The sequence below is a fragment of the Anolis carolinensis genome, chromosome 1 (genome assembly GCF_035594765.1).
Source record: "Anolis carolinensis isolate JA03-04 chromosome 1, rAnoCar3.1.pri, whole genome shotgun sequence".
NCBI lineage: Eukaryota > Metazoa > Chordata > Lepidosauria > Squamata > Dactyloidae > Anolis > Anolis carolinensis.
The window spans coordinates 23,652,776-23,670,777 of NC_085841.1; the positions used below are offsets into that span (position 1 = coordinate 23,652,776).

Genomic DNA, 18,002 nt, shown 5'->3' on the forward strand with positions numbered 1-18,002 from the left:
ATTCATTCAGCTTTAAATACTAAAGTCACGATCATCCAGGCCATAGTAGTTCTGGTTGTGAAAAGGTGACAAGGAAAACAGTTAACAGAAAGAGAATCAACTAATTGGAAATATGGCATTGGAGAAGAATTCTACAGATAACATGGCTTGATAAAAAGACTAATGAATCAAGCCTGGACTTTTCTTAGAAGCCAAGATAACAGATCAGAGGCAGTTATATTTTGCTTATATGATAAGGTGATGTGCATCAAGGGAAGGTCCCAACTCAGTAATGAAATCCACTAGTTGACATTGAGCAAGACATACTGTTTCAATCTCAGAATGGCAAATCTTGCCAAGAAAATCCTGTCATATGTTTGTGTTAGGGTCACCATAAGTTGGAGAGGTACACAATAACAACAACGTAAAAAGAAGTAAGGAAAAAGGTGACCATACTATAGGAGAACGGCTTCTCTCAGGGAAGCCAATACTCCTAGTGTGGTAGACCTGAGAAAGGCAGGCAAAGACCTGGGGTCTTTGAGGTCTCTCATTCATTGGGTCTCCAAAAATTGAAGTCAAATTAATGACAAAGAGCAACTACTGCATTAAACATTTATGACACTTGTTTGTATTGCCTTGAACCTTTTACCCATTATCTTTTCCAGGCTGGAAAAAGCCATATATGTTCTATTTTAATTTGCATACTTTTTGAATACCCCTTCCATTCATGAATATTCAAAGTAATTTACATTAACACCATAAAAGATAAAACAAGAGAATTATGAGTTCTGGGCTGCGGTTGCACAAGGGATTAAACCCTTGTGCTGCTCAACTGCTGATTTGAAGGTTGGCAGTTCGAATCTACGAGTCAGGGTGAGCTCCCATCTGTTAGCCCTAGCTCCTGCCAACCTCTCAGTTCGAAACATGCAAATGTGAGTAGATAAATAAGTACTGCTTCAGCAGAAAAAAGCAAACAGACACTCCAAACAATCTTGGCAGCCACAGAACCAGCTTAATTTGCTTGCAAAGAGGGCTCTACAACTCAAGAGGTACTATGAAGGTTCCCATCAAATCCAAATCTCTTAATGGATGCCTTCCATTCATTTTTAAAGGCATTGAAACGTTATTGAATGGCAGTGGAGGAGTTCAACCAACAGAATACACCCTGCAGACAATAGGAACAATATTCTACAGCTATTGTTCCAGTTAGTTTCCTGCAATAGTCATTTCAGGCTGGAGACCAGACTAACAGTCCCAAAGCTTCCTTCCCCGCATTCTCACATTGCGCAGCCTACTGTGAAAATCAAAGAGGCATGGTTACTAAGTAAAGAAGGAACCAAAATAAAGCAATGCTTGGTATGTTGCATTCTTTTGAACTTGAAGCCATGGGACCAACATTTCCTATTACAAAATGGGCCAAACTCAAGCATTTTTGCTTAGGGTCAGGGGAATATCTGTACGTGGCGTATAAAACTCAACACTAAAAATAACAGAAAATTTTTAAACAACCCTTTTTGAGAGGGCAAGCTGGGATACAGAGAATTATTTACGTGCTTCAGCTAACAATTTATAAGAGATTAAGAAGCAATATTGAGGCTCGACAGCAATGATATTGTTTTCCAGTAAGGAAAGTGTCAAAACTCAGTTCATAAAACAAATACAAAATAGAGCAGATCAGCTGAAAGCTTTTCTAAAATTGTTTAATTTCATTTTCTGAAGTTTGGCTTCTTAAGGGTTACAACAACAATGACAACAAGTAAGCCTGAAGACTTCTTTTTTGTTTTGAATAAAGCCATTAACTTAAATAATCGCACTAGCTGTCTGCAGTAATGAGACATAACAGGAAGCCAAACAGCCCAGAAATAGGATAAAATAAAGCGAGGTGCAACAAAAATATTTAGGCAATTTCCATATTTGTGGCAGAACATGCCCACTGATCACACTTTAAATAACCAAATTTAATTTGACAGCTTAAGTTAGCAATCCTCAAACATTCTCAATTTAAGATCCATGCAACTTCTGCAGAGTCTCAGCCACAATCTGACCAGCTGCTTCACCCCAGACTTCACTCTTCTGTCCGCATTGCTTATTGACATATGGAGAATGGAAGCCAAACAGAAACTAGTGGACACCTGCAACAAAATACTGCAGCGTCAGGTGCTCTTGATCAGGTTTCTAAGCAGCCAGAAGTGTCCTTCTCTTCTGGATAAACCATTCCATCTCGCCACTTCCATTCACCACCATTATTATTTTATTTTGCACTTCTGCAAACCTTGGAGTACCTTCAAGCCTCCTCCTACTTCCCTATTCAGTGTGGAAGGTGCCGTTTTGGCTGGATGAAGATCTAGACTCAGAAAACAATATTGTCAATGGACATATATCTTTACTAATGAAACAGTCTTTTCCAAACTCTGATCTTCCAGGTGTCTTGGACTTCAGGTCCCAGAATCCCTGATCACTGGCCAAGACAGGTGAGGCTTCTGGGACTTGAAGTCCAAAACTCCCATAGGATGAGAGTTGGGAAAACACTGTTAAGATATGAAAAGGGAGTAGCATTGCATGGGTTGGACAGAAAGGGACATTAGAAAATCATCACAGCACATGATGTTCTTTTGTTCAAGTCCCAGACTTCATCACATGTCAAACCCTCAGCAGTAACTCTGTGAACTCATGGGGTTATAGGGTGAAGAGTACTTAAAGCTAATGAGATAGAAACTATGCAGCAGAATGAGCAATTTAATACACAGAAAGGCACAACAACCCTGCTGCTTCCAAGCATCCCCTGAGCCGACAAAATACCTTATTGCAACCACCAGTATTAGTACATCAGCCTGCTCCACTTTGGTGACCTCCAGATGTCTTCTTTTATGTCTTATCTCCAGCCAGTTCATGGGGCCTTGCATCTGGGTAGACAAGTACATGACTGTACTATACGTTAGTTCCTACTAAAAAAAATGACTGGACTTTGGTTGCAACTGATCTGATCTATTTATTTCAGCTGATCTTGCCACACTTTTAAAGCAGCATAGCAGGAAAAACCAGCAAATAATGCATTTTCCAAGAAAGTGACAATATCATCCACCATGGAAGGGAACTTGTGTCTATTACATCGATTCATGATTTCTGATTATATTTAAATATATGTAGGTCATACCTGGCATAATAACCCTCCCTCAATACATAAAATAGTATAATTCACTGTTCTAACAGATGAAGAATCCCTTTTATGTATTGCAGCATTCTTAAAGACAGGGTTAAAAATTGCTCTGGAAAAATCAGCTGAGACAGATCAATCTTAGCAAAGGATGGGCTATAGAAGAGGATGTCCTCTGAGCAACAGGAAATATTGTAGGCATCATTATAGTTATTGTTGTAGCCCAAACTGTTTAATTTCATCCCTGCCTATTGCAGGAAAGCACTTAGCACTTAGGTGAGGCAATCTTTTAATTCAAATGTAACATCTCCCTACACAAATCATTGGCAAGAAGCATTATTTTCAATGAGATATTCTTCTTTTTTAAAAACACATTTTAATGTTGGTAAAAGAAAAGAAAACAGTGCCAATTTATATAAACACAAAGGCCATCTTCCAATGATTTTAAAAATAAATCTCTGTGAAAGAACTCACTTCAGTGGAATGTAAAAGCGTTTTTTTAAAAAAAATACAAAATATATAGTATACACTTAACTCAAATTTCTTAACAAATAATGAGGGTAATAAGAGGAGGAACACTCTGCCTTCCACCTCAGGCAGCAGGAAAAGCTGGGGCAGCACCGGCTGGGGTTTGAACCTTTTAACCTTCTGTATGCAAAGTATATGCTTTGCCACTACCAGCTATGGGCATCCCCCATAGGAAATACAGGCATGCTTTAGATGTAGTTTTCATCTGCACATTGGTCATAGTGGAGTGTGAGAACCAGCTCAACACAGAGATGTTACTTATCAGCAGTACTATCTTGCAAATCTCCAGTTAAGCATTTAAATCTATTGCATGTTTAACCACCAAACAACGTCTTGTATCAAGCTCTATATTTTGCATGACTGGGCAAAGTGGGTGGCCTTACTCTCATGTATGAAGGTAACAGGACTACATCATATAGTATAAGGCATTGGCAGTCTAAATCTACTCTTTGCAATAGACTGAATGGTTGCAACAGTCTACAACACTGCTTCTTAAAACTGTGGGTCCCAATACCAAATAAGGTCCCTTTAGCTCCCAAAAAATCTGACAACAGTAAAAGGTTTCTGATTGCACCTAGTGACTGTTTTTAGACATTTACAGAAATTTGTTGTATAGTATACTGGATGCTGCAGAAGATGCTTCAGGTGTACTTCATGAAAAGGAAAATCATCCTGTTTAGCAAGCTTTGTTATCAGTAAATGTTTGATTTTTATACACATTTTATGTACCTATATACCTGGGCAATGTAAATATAACTGAGCCAAAAGGAATCGCGAGTGTAAAAGTTTAAGAAGTCTGCACTATATAAATGCTGCTGCAAACTAATGCTAAACTAACTACTGGACAAATATCCATTGATGTTGATATATGCATGCTTTTGAGTTACACAGAGCACCTTGCCAGGTAGAACAGCAATGTCATTGCATCCTTTGCGGCTGTACGCAAAGCAATAATGGCAAGATATAAACTCTTCTGACACTTTCTCAAAGGAAATACAAATCAGTTTTCCCAACCTTTGCAAACATAACATGCATAAATCTTTCATGTTTGTGATTATGTGTGTATTAACTAACAGTGTTACAGATTACTATAATAACTAAAGGTAAACTACAGATAATGGGAGAAACAGATTGGCTTCATGCATAATCCTCCTTAAGTGAAGCCTTTGGATGATGCAGCTGCTTTCTAAATGCAATTGTGCAAACATGTTTTCACATCAAATTGAGATATGCTTGCTCCAGCATGGAAATCTTTTGTAATTTATAATCTCTGGTATTTTAATTAGTATTAAAAACTCTTGAGGCTTAAATAATTTAATTGGCTTTAATTAAAAAGTTTTTATTTTTAGCTGTATTCCTTACCTTTATGAAGCTATGTGGCTTTTTTTGGTCTTTATTTGCTGCTTTGGCAACACATTTAGTTTGTTTATTGCATTTATGGGTTTCACCTGTAAAAAAGTTTAATAGGGTGATCCTAACTTAAAGATGTGCTGGCTCCAAGTGGTTATGATTCAGCACATTTCTTTTGACAACTTCAACTATCTTGGTGTTTGGGTGCTTGGGAATTGTGAAATAGTCTTGATTATGTCCAATAAACACTTACAGGAAGCTATTTTATAATGAGTCAGTCTGCTGGTAATCTAGTCCAGTCCATCAATAAAGCCTCTCTATGGTATACAGCAGAATTCTTTCTCAGTCCTTACCTGGAATCCCTGTTGTTCATGTTCTAATGGCTTTAAGTTACAGGTAGGTAGAATTCAATTTAACATTAGAAATAACTTCTTGACAATGAGGGAAGTTCAGCAATGGAACCAATTGCCTATAGAGGAGATGAGGTCTCATTCTTTGGATGTCTTCATGGAGATGAGATCCTGCACTGAAGGGGAGAGTTGGACTCAATGGACCATAAATCCCCTTCCAATGCTATTATTTTATGACTGCGTTGGTTTCCAATCAATGTATTAACCAGATATGGCTCTGGTTAGTTTTCAAAATTAGATAAAACCATATCTGCTCAGACAAATCTCATTTGATCTTGGAAGCTAAGCCCAGGTTACTACTTGATTGCGAGATTGCCATCAAATGGCAGGTGATGTGTAAGCTCTATTTCAAATAAAGGAATTGGCAAAGCCACCTTTGCGTCTTCCTTTCCTAAGAAAACTCTATGAAATTCATAGGGTCACCATACATGGACAAACAGCTTGAAGGCACACAACACACACAGACTCACAGCAGTATGGTGGATATGGGTATTTTAATACTTCACAATATGCTAGAAGTTTCATTGGGGTCAGATATATCCAGCTTGAGGCACTCAGTGGAGATTTTTTTTTAAAATGCTCAGTTGAGGATAACAAATGGCTTCTTAAATCTATGTTCAGAATTCCAATTTTCAAACAAAAGAAACACAGTTCTGGAACTACGGATCAGCATTCTGTCGAGGAATACCAATACAATCTTGCCCCTTGCATGATGCTTTCTTACTCAAAATATGTCAGAAATATTTGCCCTTGAAATTATTTGCTACAAATTGCAGACAGGCATGTTATGCTGTTTTGGGAGATGGGGAGAGAAAGATTGACAAGCCTGCATAACTTGTTGCCTTACAGGTGTTTGAGATTCCAATTCCCAGAAGCCGTAGGCAACTTGTCCAATGGCCATCTGAAGTCTCAAACACCCAGAGGACCACAGATTATGCAGGCCTAGGCTAGAAGAAATATTTAGCTGCAGCAGGACTTTTTGGAAGTAAAGGATTCCTGAAGTGGAAGGCTCATTCTAGAAACCTCTAACATAAGGGTGGGAGTGATGCAGCCTTTCAAATGTTGGCAGTGAAACTCCTAACAATCAGCACCCATGGCTTTGCTAGCTATGGTTGCTGATACCTGAAAGATTTGCACCCATATTTTTAAACAGACTCGCACTGAATTGGAATGGGGCTTTAGCTATTCCTATATAACAGTGTCAGTCTGAGCAGCATACTCGGAACCGGCTATTGGTATTCCTGAAATTCCTGTTATGTTTTGCATTGCTGGCTGATGGCCCTGTATTGTTATCAGTCTTTTGCTTTGTATTCCTGTACTTGGCTTTCCTGACTTTCTTATAGGATACTGACCATTAAAACCTTGATTCTATTTTTCAGATTCTGACTTCAGATATGTCTGCGGGATGTGTGAAGCTTTACTAGTGCTAACATTGCTTAATTGTCAGAAAGAGCTCCATTCCCCAAACATGTCACACTGATAGAGAACGACTTATCCCTTCTACAGGGTTTCTGCTATTTGGAAGAAAATTCAGCAAGACTGAGATAACCACTGAATTCATTTCCATGATTTGACTCATCCATACCTGGTGGAAAATGTTATCTCTAGAAATTACCTAGGTCCTGAAAGAGATTTTATGGCATGTGTCCTCCAGAAGTTGTGTTGGAAGACCTATCAAATTCCTAGAGAAGATACGTCTTCCCAAGGTCTTCCAACACAACTCTGTGGAATGCTGCCACCAGAAGTCAGGCACTTTAATTATGTTTAAACATGATCATTTTTGACAGCATGGCTTACCTGAAGACAAGAGCTTGTGTGTCCGCAAGAAACTGATTGCAAGACGCATGATGGACGCTTTGTCCAGGTGTGAACTGATATTGTGAGGCAAAGGGAGTTCATGGGCCAGCTCATAGAAAACCTCAGTCTCTTTGCTTCTTCTGCACCTTGCTGCATCCCTGGACTTCTCCTTCCTCCTTTCAGAGCTGCTCCTTGTCAAAACAGAAGAAGAGAAAGAAAGATCTTGAGATATAATTTATATTTCAACAGGACAAATACAAAGGTATCTCTCACCCACTACAAAAAGGTGTTAGTGTGGTTTCATAAAACTATGGTATAACTTCAACAAGTGTAGCTATACCCACACAGTTTAATTCTAAAAGAGCAAAACAAGACAAAAACCTTCCACCTTAGAAAGGTTGCTTATTCAAATATGACCCTACTCTCAGATTTCTCAACCAGCATGCCAACTAGAGAATTATGGAAATTGTGCAAGTATTTCCAAGCACTACTCACTCCTTAGCAAGATCACTTGGCAACCATGCAGGTTGTATATGCCTATGTGTATGCATGCACACACTAGTCAGTATCTTTTTTAATGTTTCCTGGCTTTCGCGCTCCCTTTAATGGCTTATTCTATCATTTTACGATGAGGTTGCTTTTTATGGTTGTGTCATTTTGCATTTTGGCCCCCAAACCTGAAACTGAAGGCCAGACTGCAAAAGCTGTCATAAATCATACTGGAAGAATTCCTTGCAAATAAATGAAAAATTGGACTTGGGCTAGATCTTGTTTTCATCTTGTGACCGCAAGTGTGTATGTGATTACTGCTGTATACATACTTTGAGCAAGAACAAGTTGTGGCAGAACAGGTTAGCGATGCCTATCTTAAGTGTTTTGCTTGCTTGGAAGAGGCCACGCGTCATCAGTGTAAAGGAGTTCACTATTTTATCTTGTCTGTTTGAAATCTCATACTACTCCACAGGCCAAGGGATAGGAGACCTCCAGCCTTTGGCCTTGTTTTTGTGGCCTTCAGCTCAATTTACATGGACCATGTAGTGCAGTTCAAATCTAGCTTCAAACTGCGGTGGCCAGACAATAAACTCCTACAAAAGCATGCAATAGAAAGCCAGTAAAGTGCATCAGTGCTCTGCGGTTTATGTAATTGCCATCCGAGCCTCAAACTGGTTCCAGGATTTCCTCCATAATCATATGCCCAGTGAAAGCACTTTCTTCAATACCGGTTTGAAATTGCATTAAATGATCAATGTGGATGGGACCAAAGAAAAGAGGAGTAACAGCAAAAACATTTTGTTTTGGCACTATCATTTCACAGATTAATACTCAAAGACATGTGATCAAGCAATATCAGAGTGTGATCAAGATGGCAAAACTTATTGACACAGAAGAAATCACAAATTAGGAGATGCTGCAACAGTTTGCTTTGGTTGGAGCTCACAGAGAAGAGTATGGGTACACTGTAGGATTAATGCAGTTTGATACTTGATTGGCTCAATGCTATGGATTCCTAGGAGCTGCAGTTTGGTGAGGCACTTGGACTCTTTGACAAAGGAGGCTAAAAAATTTATAAAAATACAACTCCCACAATTCCATGAATGTCAAACTGCATTAATTCTACTGTGTAGATGCACCCCAAGGGCCCTCCATCTGATTTCCTCTCCAGCATCCATACTATTATTATTTTTAACTTTGAACTTAATTTGGCTGAGAAATTTGATTCATATTCAAAAGAGTAACATTTCCTTGGTCGAAGGATATTTTGCATTAGAATATCTTCTGTTTCAGGATTAAACTATATCACGTTATAGTAAGATGAGGACAATGGGGGAAGTGGGATTTTAAAAGGTTGAAAAGGCAGGATGACAGAGGATTAAACCTGAGGATGTCAAAAAAGTTGAAGTAACAGCTCAGAATTAACTTCCTCTTCTTTCATCTCACATCCCACCAAGAGGAAGATAGTAGTACATATTTTACACAGATGTTTTTTCATAGTCAGAAAGTAATATTTGAGCACACTTTTACAGCCCCAACCCAATATATCAATTGAAATAGTGGGTCCTTGGGATTTTCTGGGGTTTGATTCCAGGTCCCCCAAATCTGTGGATGCCCAAGTTCAACTGTATACAACATCATAGTAAAATGGTGTCCCCTATATAAAATGTTTAAAAAGTTTTGCTTTTGGAAGTTGTCTTTTCTGGAATATTTTCAAGGCTTTGATGGTAGAATCCGTGGATGCAGAACCCATGGATACAGAGAGCGGAATGTGTAAAGATGTATAATGTCTGTTTGGGAATTCTATCCTCAAAGCATTACAAAGAAAAATTAAGAGAAATAGTTCTATTAATAAATAGTTATTTCTTCATCAGGCAATCTGCCATTCAATTCTTCTTCAAACAAATACCTGCCATTCAATTCTAAGAGGGAGCAAATGTCTTAGAATGTACAAAATACAATTTCTTCTGTAATTGCTCCTAAACACCTTTTGCCATTATGTAATACATCTAATAGTACCACCCCATCACCAAATATTTAGAAAACGCTAGGTGATTTAATCAAGATCAATATCAGATGATAAGCCACCAATAAAGGTCAAAACAGATATCTTCAATACTACAGTTTTACCGGCAATGTTATACGCATCTGAAACATGGGCATCAATAAGGTTAGAGGAGGAAAAACTGGCGGTGACTCAGAGAACAATGGAAAGAAGGATGTGTGGTATGAAAATAAGAGATAAAGTCAGCAATAAAGAGCTGCGTCAAAGAATTGGGGTATGTGATGTAGTCAATGAAATCTACGAAGCAAAAAGATCGGCAGGGCATATAGCACGAACTAAAGACAACTAATGGACATGTCGACTTATGAACTGGATACCAAGAGATCACAAGTGTCCCTTGAGCAGATCTCGATGGGATGAACCAATGGTTAAGCTATTCAGCCAGAAATGGAAAAGAACAGGACCGTATATTTTGGCAAATGGTAGATTTGCGTGAAGTGCCAAAGAGTGGGTCGATAACAAATCAGATAGGATAGGAATGTTTTTATCATGTCAGAAGTGACTTTAGAGTATACTGCAAGTCGCTCTAGTGTGAGAGAATTGGTCATCTACAGAGACAATGCTCAGGGGACACCCGGATGTGTTACGATCCTGCTGGGAGGCTTCTCTCATGTTCCCAGAAGCTAGAGCTGACAGATGGGAGCTCGAACTGGCAACCTTCAGATCAATAACCCCACCTTCAGGTTAGCAGTCCAGCCGGCACAAGGGTTTAACCCATTGCACCACCACGGCTCCTATAGAATAAGATAGGATAGATTGAGTAGCCCTTATCTTAAATACTTGAGACTGGAAGCATTTTGGATTTTTCCACAGATCTGGGAACAATCACATATGCATAATGAAATATCATGCTGATGAGACCCATATCTAAAGACAAAGTTTATTTATGTTTCATATACAGACCTTGTAATGATAGCTTGAAGGTAATCTTATACACAATATTTGTATTGTTTTTGTGCAGAAAATAAAGTTTACATACACTGAACCATCAGAAAGCAAAGGTGTCACTATATCAGCCACAGCCACTCATATGGACAATTTGGGTTTTTGGAATTCCAGATAAAAGATAATCAATCTGTATACCAATGAGGTTAATGGAAAAAGCTAAGCTGCCCAATGGAGATACTAGGTTTACAAACTGAGAAACTACCCAAACCTGCCTAATAAATACACAGGGAGAGTCATGGTTTCAAAATGAACTCATACATATGTTAATTCAACTGTGAAAAGAAGGCCTCCCACAGCAGTCCACAACTTCTATGATTCCATAGCACTGAGTCATGACAGTTAAAATGGCGTCAAACTGCATTAATTCTACAGTGTATGTGGAGTAAAATCAATCAATTTATAAGTCATTTTTCCAGTATGACTGTGTCTTATAAAACAAAAAGTTACAAGTAAAAACAAGAAATGTGAGTACTGTAAATGCCATGCAATATTCAAAGGAAAGAATCTTCAAAAGACATCAACCAATTTAAAATATTATAATTCTCTAAGCAGTGTATTCAGTCTTAATTATGTCAACACAAACAAACAACCACAACTGAATGAAAGAAGGATCTATTCTGGAGATAAACGAACATAAAACATCCAAGTCAAGGTAATTTACCCTGTGCCTTTGGGGATACTGCAGGCCAAAAGTCTACAAGTACATTTCCTGTAGAAGCAAACCATAATCCAAACCACAACAGTTTAACCACAAACAATATGCAAGGTGTACAATGTACCTTTCAAACTAATTTCTTCAAACAACAGACTGTTTGGTAACTTGAGCATGCTTTTCATGTTCATAAACTACATGATGAACACATTTATGTCATTTGGGAGAACCAACACCCCCAAAATATGGTATTTGGGAGTCTTGTTCTTTCATCAATCAATCTATATAAAAGAGAAAATACTTCGAGTCCTCAAGGAGGGACATCCCTTACAATAGAGAACACCTGCCATCCCTATAAAGGACAAGCTTTCTGATTCTCAAATCATTGTGTGTTTATGAGCCTTCAAGTCAATTTACAGTAACCCCATGAAATTAATAGGGTTGGGCAAGAAATACTCAAAAGGTGGTTTTGCCAATTTCTTCCACTGAACTATATAACTTACAGCATCTGGAATTAATTGGTTGATCATCAAAGTACTAACCAGAAGCCAGGCTCCAATAAGACAACTTTAAAATCTTCAGTGTCCAACCTATCCTAATCTTGGTGTCAAGATGGGGAAAATGAAATTGGAGAGACAGAGAAAGGGGGAAGGAGAGGAAAGTGATGAAAGTAACCAAGAGAAGGGATAGCCTGTAGTATTTAGTATTGAATCCAGCTTGCAACTAGGATTGACCCTGCTTCTAAGATCAGATGGGATATGGTAAGTTTAGGGTAGTGATATCCAGTTTTTGGTCCTCTGGTTGTTTGGGACTCCAGTTTTAGAAGCCCTAGCCAGCTTGTCTAATGGGGAAGAATTCTGGGAGCTGAAGTCCAAAATACCTGGAGGAGCAAAAGGTTGGACACCACTGGTTTAGGGTGTTTATAATAAGAGAAATTTTATGTCTAGCCATTAAGGACCTCATCAGATGGTCCTTACAAAGAGTGTGTGTGTGAGGGGGGGGCAGTGGGGGAAATTGTAGGGTAGTGTCGCATTGCATTCCCTACCATCAGGGGTCATCGGGATATGTGGTATCCTTTCCAATAACATTTCCCGTTGTCCCTCGCTTCCTCTTTGACTCCTCTAGATTTCTTGTAAGAGGAGTCGGGTATACACTGAACTCCTCTGGGTTCAATTTATCTCCACTGTCGGCATGCTGTTGGCATGGAACCCCACGGAGCCCCACTGGAAGTAGCCCTGTGTCATAAGATGGGCTCCAGGGGACTCTGCTGGCAGTGCAGAGAAGCGGGAAATAGACACTTTCATCTGATGAAGTGGTAAGAGACACCAGGCAACCCTAATCCTCAACCAGCCATGAAACCCATCTCCCTGGCTGTCATGGTTATCTTGACCCGCCTCACAGGATTATTGTGAGGACACTCTGGAGAGGAAGAGGATTTTCTGTTTCTTAACTTTATGAAAAAATGAGCTGGTAGCAAATGACTGGAAGAGAGGGATCCTAGGAAACTTCTCTTTAAAGTAAGCGGAGATGGAGAAATTACAGCTGATGGTAAGAGCAGGCTGCCTCAAAAGATGGCAAAGTCTACTCCTCTAGAGGCTTTAAGGGGCTGGATGGCCATCTGTCAGAAGTGCTTTGAGTGTATGTTCCTGCATGGCAGAAGATTGGACTGGATGGCCCTTGGGGTCTCTTCCAACTGTATGATTCTATACAAACGTAAGTTCCCCATCCTACCTTTGTTTGTTGTGCTGCGAGTGTGTGTATAGTGTTGGTTCATGCACCTCAAAGGTCAAGAATCTACAGTTAATTAGCTTGTCAGGAATAAATGCTGCTGTCAAAAGGTTTGTTATCACAACTTCAAATGTTAACTCGCAGAACAAGAATAGCATGTTTTAATGCTACCCAGAGATAAAGGAAAATATGCCTGGCTTTCTGCAAAATGGAAACCACAGATCATATAACTGCAGTTTAAGGGGGATATTTTCAGAGTTCAAGAGAACAACAACATGTTTCATTATCCTGTGACATGCACAAACCATCACAATCCATAGTGCTTATGCTAAGCCTCTCCATCAGTGCTTGGGAGACATTTTGGCAAAACAATTAGTTATATTGTACAACCCTCTCCCCAATAAGAGATATATCCCTGTACTTTGTAGAATATGCAAACATGCAGATAATAGCAAATCCTATTGAAATGAAGAGTTTCTGGACCAAGAATACCATAGAAATGTGCTAGAAAACCTAACAAATGCCCAGAGAGGATATAATTTTACAGAGGTGGGTGAATGAAACCACTGACACTGGTCTTGTGGTTGCTGTTGTTATTGTTGTTATTGTTATTCCTCTCTTAAAACAAGACTGCCTTACAACACTGAGAACAATATTTGACAATTTTAAACTTACATCATAAAAACATTAAAATGGAATTAAGCACAGAACACAGTTAACTTTTCTCAATAGTAAGTTAAGACTATGTCACATTTTGAAAAGTAACTCTTTAATTTCCTGTTTTCACAATGTAGTTAAAACAGGTACTTTTTGTTACTTAAAAACAAACATATAAAGGCAACAAGTCATTGGCATGTGGTGAAAAATATAGCCTCATCCATGATCATGCAACCTCAGTAACTCAACTTATTACTTACAGTAGTAAGTTACTTTTAGTAATATCTAGTAATTAGTAATTACTTATAGTAATAGCTTACTAATTTGGTTTTTATTTGTATTACTAATGTATCTATACCGCACTATTCTCCACAGTAGCCCAAATCAGTCTTAAGGAAATCATACGACTATGCAAAATAACAAAGTAAGGATTACTGCAGGTTTGTGACAAGTTCTGAAGGCAAATTAAATGGAGGACTTGCATGGCCAAACTCACTTCCTGTATGCATTACATCATTATAACAATTTGATACCACTTTAACTGCCAAAGCTCCATTGTATGGAGTTCTGGGATTTGTTGTATGTTGTGGCATCAGAGCTCTCTGACAGAGAAGGGTAAACAAATCCCACAATGCCATAGCATCGAGCCATGAGAGTTAATATGGCATCAAACTGGTATAATTCTGCAGTGTGAATACAACCTTAGTTGTTCATAATTCATTCAGATGGATATTGGTTTCCTCCTCCTGGTGGATGGGATAGTCATACAACATTCTCTCCATCTTGCATGCTATTTGTTCAACACACATTAAGAACACCAAATATGGCCAAGACTGAAGAGTGTTAAAGATAAGCAAATGCCTAGCAATGTATATGAGTAAATCTTAGTGATAGAACATGTTTATGCTCAGTCCCTGTTGTCTCCCATGAAAGGGATCCCAGCCTCTGGTTATCTATCTTTCTTGTTAAAGGATCTCAGTCCATGGTCTCCCCCATTGAAGGATGCCAGATCCTTCACATTGCATATTTGTAATTATGATAGCAGCATCCTCAACCAGAGAGCTCTCATGCCTCACCAAATTACAAATCCTAGGGCTCCATAAAATGGGCTCAACTTATGGTGTTGCATCTCACAACATGAAAAGAAAATACAGGGTGCATCTACGCTATGGAATTAATGCAGCTTGACACCGCTTTAACTGTCATGGTTTGGTGCTATCAAATCATGGGTGACTCCAACACACAATTTATCAATGGGTAAAAAAAGATAACTTTGTAGGACTATAACTTCCAGAATTCCCCAGCTGGCATGTGTAGCAAGTATCAAGTGGCCATGCATTTTAGAGGATTTGAAGAATTATAGCCCCTAAACGAATCTTTGCAAGCTTTGCCTATGGATAAAATCATGGTGACTTATTGAACTTATGGACTTACAGGATCAAGCTGTTCGTGTTATAGAAACTCGTTCCCTCTCATTCCCGAGAGCTCCACATTCAGCTTGGAAGCCCTTTGCCCTGCACTTTGACCATCACTTTTGGTATGTACTTTTTAGAATATGTAAATAGTTGACTTATCTGCAGGCAGATCTCAGCAATGCAGGTTTAGCTTCTGGGTAATGATGTCCTACCCCCCCCCCCCCCCCCCCAAGCAGTAGATAAGCTGTCAAGAATAGATGAGTGATCACTACAGTGGAAAGACAGCTCTCAGATTAGCATCTTGAGACCCTCCATACATGAATGAATAATCAAAGACCAGTACTCTGTAATATTCATATCTCCCCAGTATGATCTTGACCCATATTTTATTACGGAAGCCATAAGTTTAGAAGATGCGAAGGATAAATTCACAAGACGTGAAGCAATAAGAATCCCGTCCAACATTTCACAGCTGAAAATTGGGATATATCCGTATTTAAGGTAAAGGTTTCCCCTGACGTTAAGTCCAGTCGTGTCCGACTCTGGGGGGTTGGTGCTCATCTCCATTTCTAAGCCGAAGAGCCGGCATTGTCCGTAGACACCTCCAAGGTCATGTGGCTGGCATAACTGCATGGAACGCCTTATTTACTCGAGTCTAATGCACCACCAAATCAAATACGTAACTCAATTTTCAAAACCCTGAAACCCAAAAAAGTATTTACCATATTATGCAAATCTAATGAGCACCCTAATTTTGAGAAGGTAATTTAGTCAAAAAAGGTGAACATTAGAATTGAGTAAATGCGATATGTGTCCAAGCAACACCACAGTGTGATCATGAGGCCAAGAGCAATTAATGAATAAGAACACACAAAGTAGAAGAGGTTGCAACAGTTTGCTTGCATTTGAAACCTACTGGGAAGGGCAAGATTTTTCCCTTCCTCTGTTCTTCCTCCTGCTGAGTTGGCAGAATGCAAATGACTTTTGCACTTTGAAATCACCAGAAATTGAAGCTCAGGACAAAGGGTAAAGTGGCAGAAGGAAACAGAAACTGAGATTTATTTATTTATTTATTTACAGTATTTATATTCCGCCCTTCTCACCCCGAAGGGGACTCAGGGCGGATCACATTATAACACACATAGGGCAAACATTCAATGCCCATAAACACATCAAACAGAGACTGAGAGACACACGCAGAGGCAAGTTAACCTTCTTCTGAGGGGATGTTCGATTCTGGCCACAGGGGGGAGCAGCTGCTTCATCATCCACACTGACGGCACTTCCTCATTCCAGGCCGTAAATTAGTTAATCTTGCCTCCCCACTTTATAAGTGGTACCTTATCTCCTACTTGATAGATGCAACTATCTTTCGGGTTGCTAGGTCAGCAACGAGCAGGGGCTATTTTTTATTTTTAATTGACGGGTGCTCACCCCGCCACGGGCTGGCCTCGAACTCATGACCTCATGGTCAGAGTGATTTAAGGCAGCTGCTCAACAGCTGCGCCACAGCCCGGCCTATATTGTATAGGCAGCTGAAAAATGGCATGATAGAGGATTAATCAGGACTGTTTCATCAGTCAGGACTCATTGCAGCATCAGATAGTATTTAAGAGCATGAATCACTATGTTGTCATAGTGGATCTGATTCACGTTCTTAAATACTGTGCTATCATTTGAAATGGCTCCTTGAAATGGGAAGGAACCATGGTGGTGCAATGGGTTAAACCCTTGTGCCAACTGAACTGCTGACTTGAAGTTTAGGTTGCTGACCTGAAGGTTGTCGGTTCGAATCTGTGAGATGGGGTGAGCTCCCACCTGTCAGCTCTAGCTTGCAGGGACACGAGAGAAGCCTCCCAGCAAGATTGTATTCAGAATACAATCAGTCCCCTATCCATGGGTTCTACATCCACAGATTCAACCAATTATGGCTCAAAAATATTCAGGGAAATAATCCCTAAGGAAATTGAGTCTGCCACACTATGCTGATATGTAGGTATAATCTACCTATCATCCATCCTCCGGCTCTCTTCAACACTCATTTGAGTTGTGTCATCAATTTATATGCGGGATGCCATTTTACTATGCCACTGTCTATAATGAAAATTCAACATCCATGCATTTTGGTATCTACAGGCGTCCCAGAACTAAACTCCAGTACATACCAAGGGCCCACTGTATTCCCCACTATGTTGAGAGATGATGTATTTCTACTACAGTTATGGTTGTAGTTTTACATCTGTGGTTACACAGACAAATCACTAAATGCACAATTTGCACAAATGCCTATCTTCTTTGTGGTGATGCTATTTCTTCCTTTCTTTTTCCTCCTCCTTTTAGGCTATGTATTAGGAGTTACTCTGTTTCCGAGAAGGGAAGTGAGAGAGACATCCCACCCAACATACTCATATTTGCACTGGTCTCTAGATGAAGTAGCACTTCCCTGTTGGTTTTATTTGATGCTACATATGATGAAGTTCATTAAAGTGAATGATAGCTTATAGAGGTTGTATATGTGCATATCACATACAGTGACCCTGTAGTCATGTTGTATCCTGTTATGTATTCAATAGGAAGTTAAACATTCCTTCAGACAATCCTATTATCTTTTCAAAGTGTACCTCTCCAACACATATAAGAGATTCCTTACTTTGCTGCACTACAGAAATCACTATGAAGATTAAATTAACTTTGATTCATATGTAAACATCAATTGCCTATTCCATAGAATTTTCCCCTGAATCATTGTCTCCAGCTTGAAATAAATGCAATGTGTTTTCAGGAGCAATTCTCTACAATTCTTTTACATCTGTAGGCTGGTTCTAAA

At 39.3% G+C, this 18,002-nt stretch overlaps 1 protein-coding gene across 2 annotated transcripts in view; it reads right to left on the reverse strand.

The window, feature by feature from the left end:
• epas1 (endothelial PAS domain protein 1) overlaps nt 1-18,002 on the reverse strand; it is a 129,638-nt gene that overhangs the window by 51,269 nt on the left and 60,367 nt on the right. Inside the window, exon 2 of one of the 2 annotated variants that reach the window (XM_062971230.1) lies at nt 7,219-7,403. In XM_062971230.1, coding sequence (XP_062827300.1) covers nt 7,219-7,403 — 185 coding nt within the window. Of the gene's footprint in view, nt 1-7,218; nt 7,410-18,002 lie in introns of both variants that reach the window. The other variant, XM_003225178.4, reaches the window with a different exon arrangement.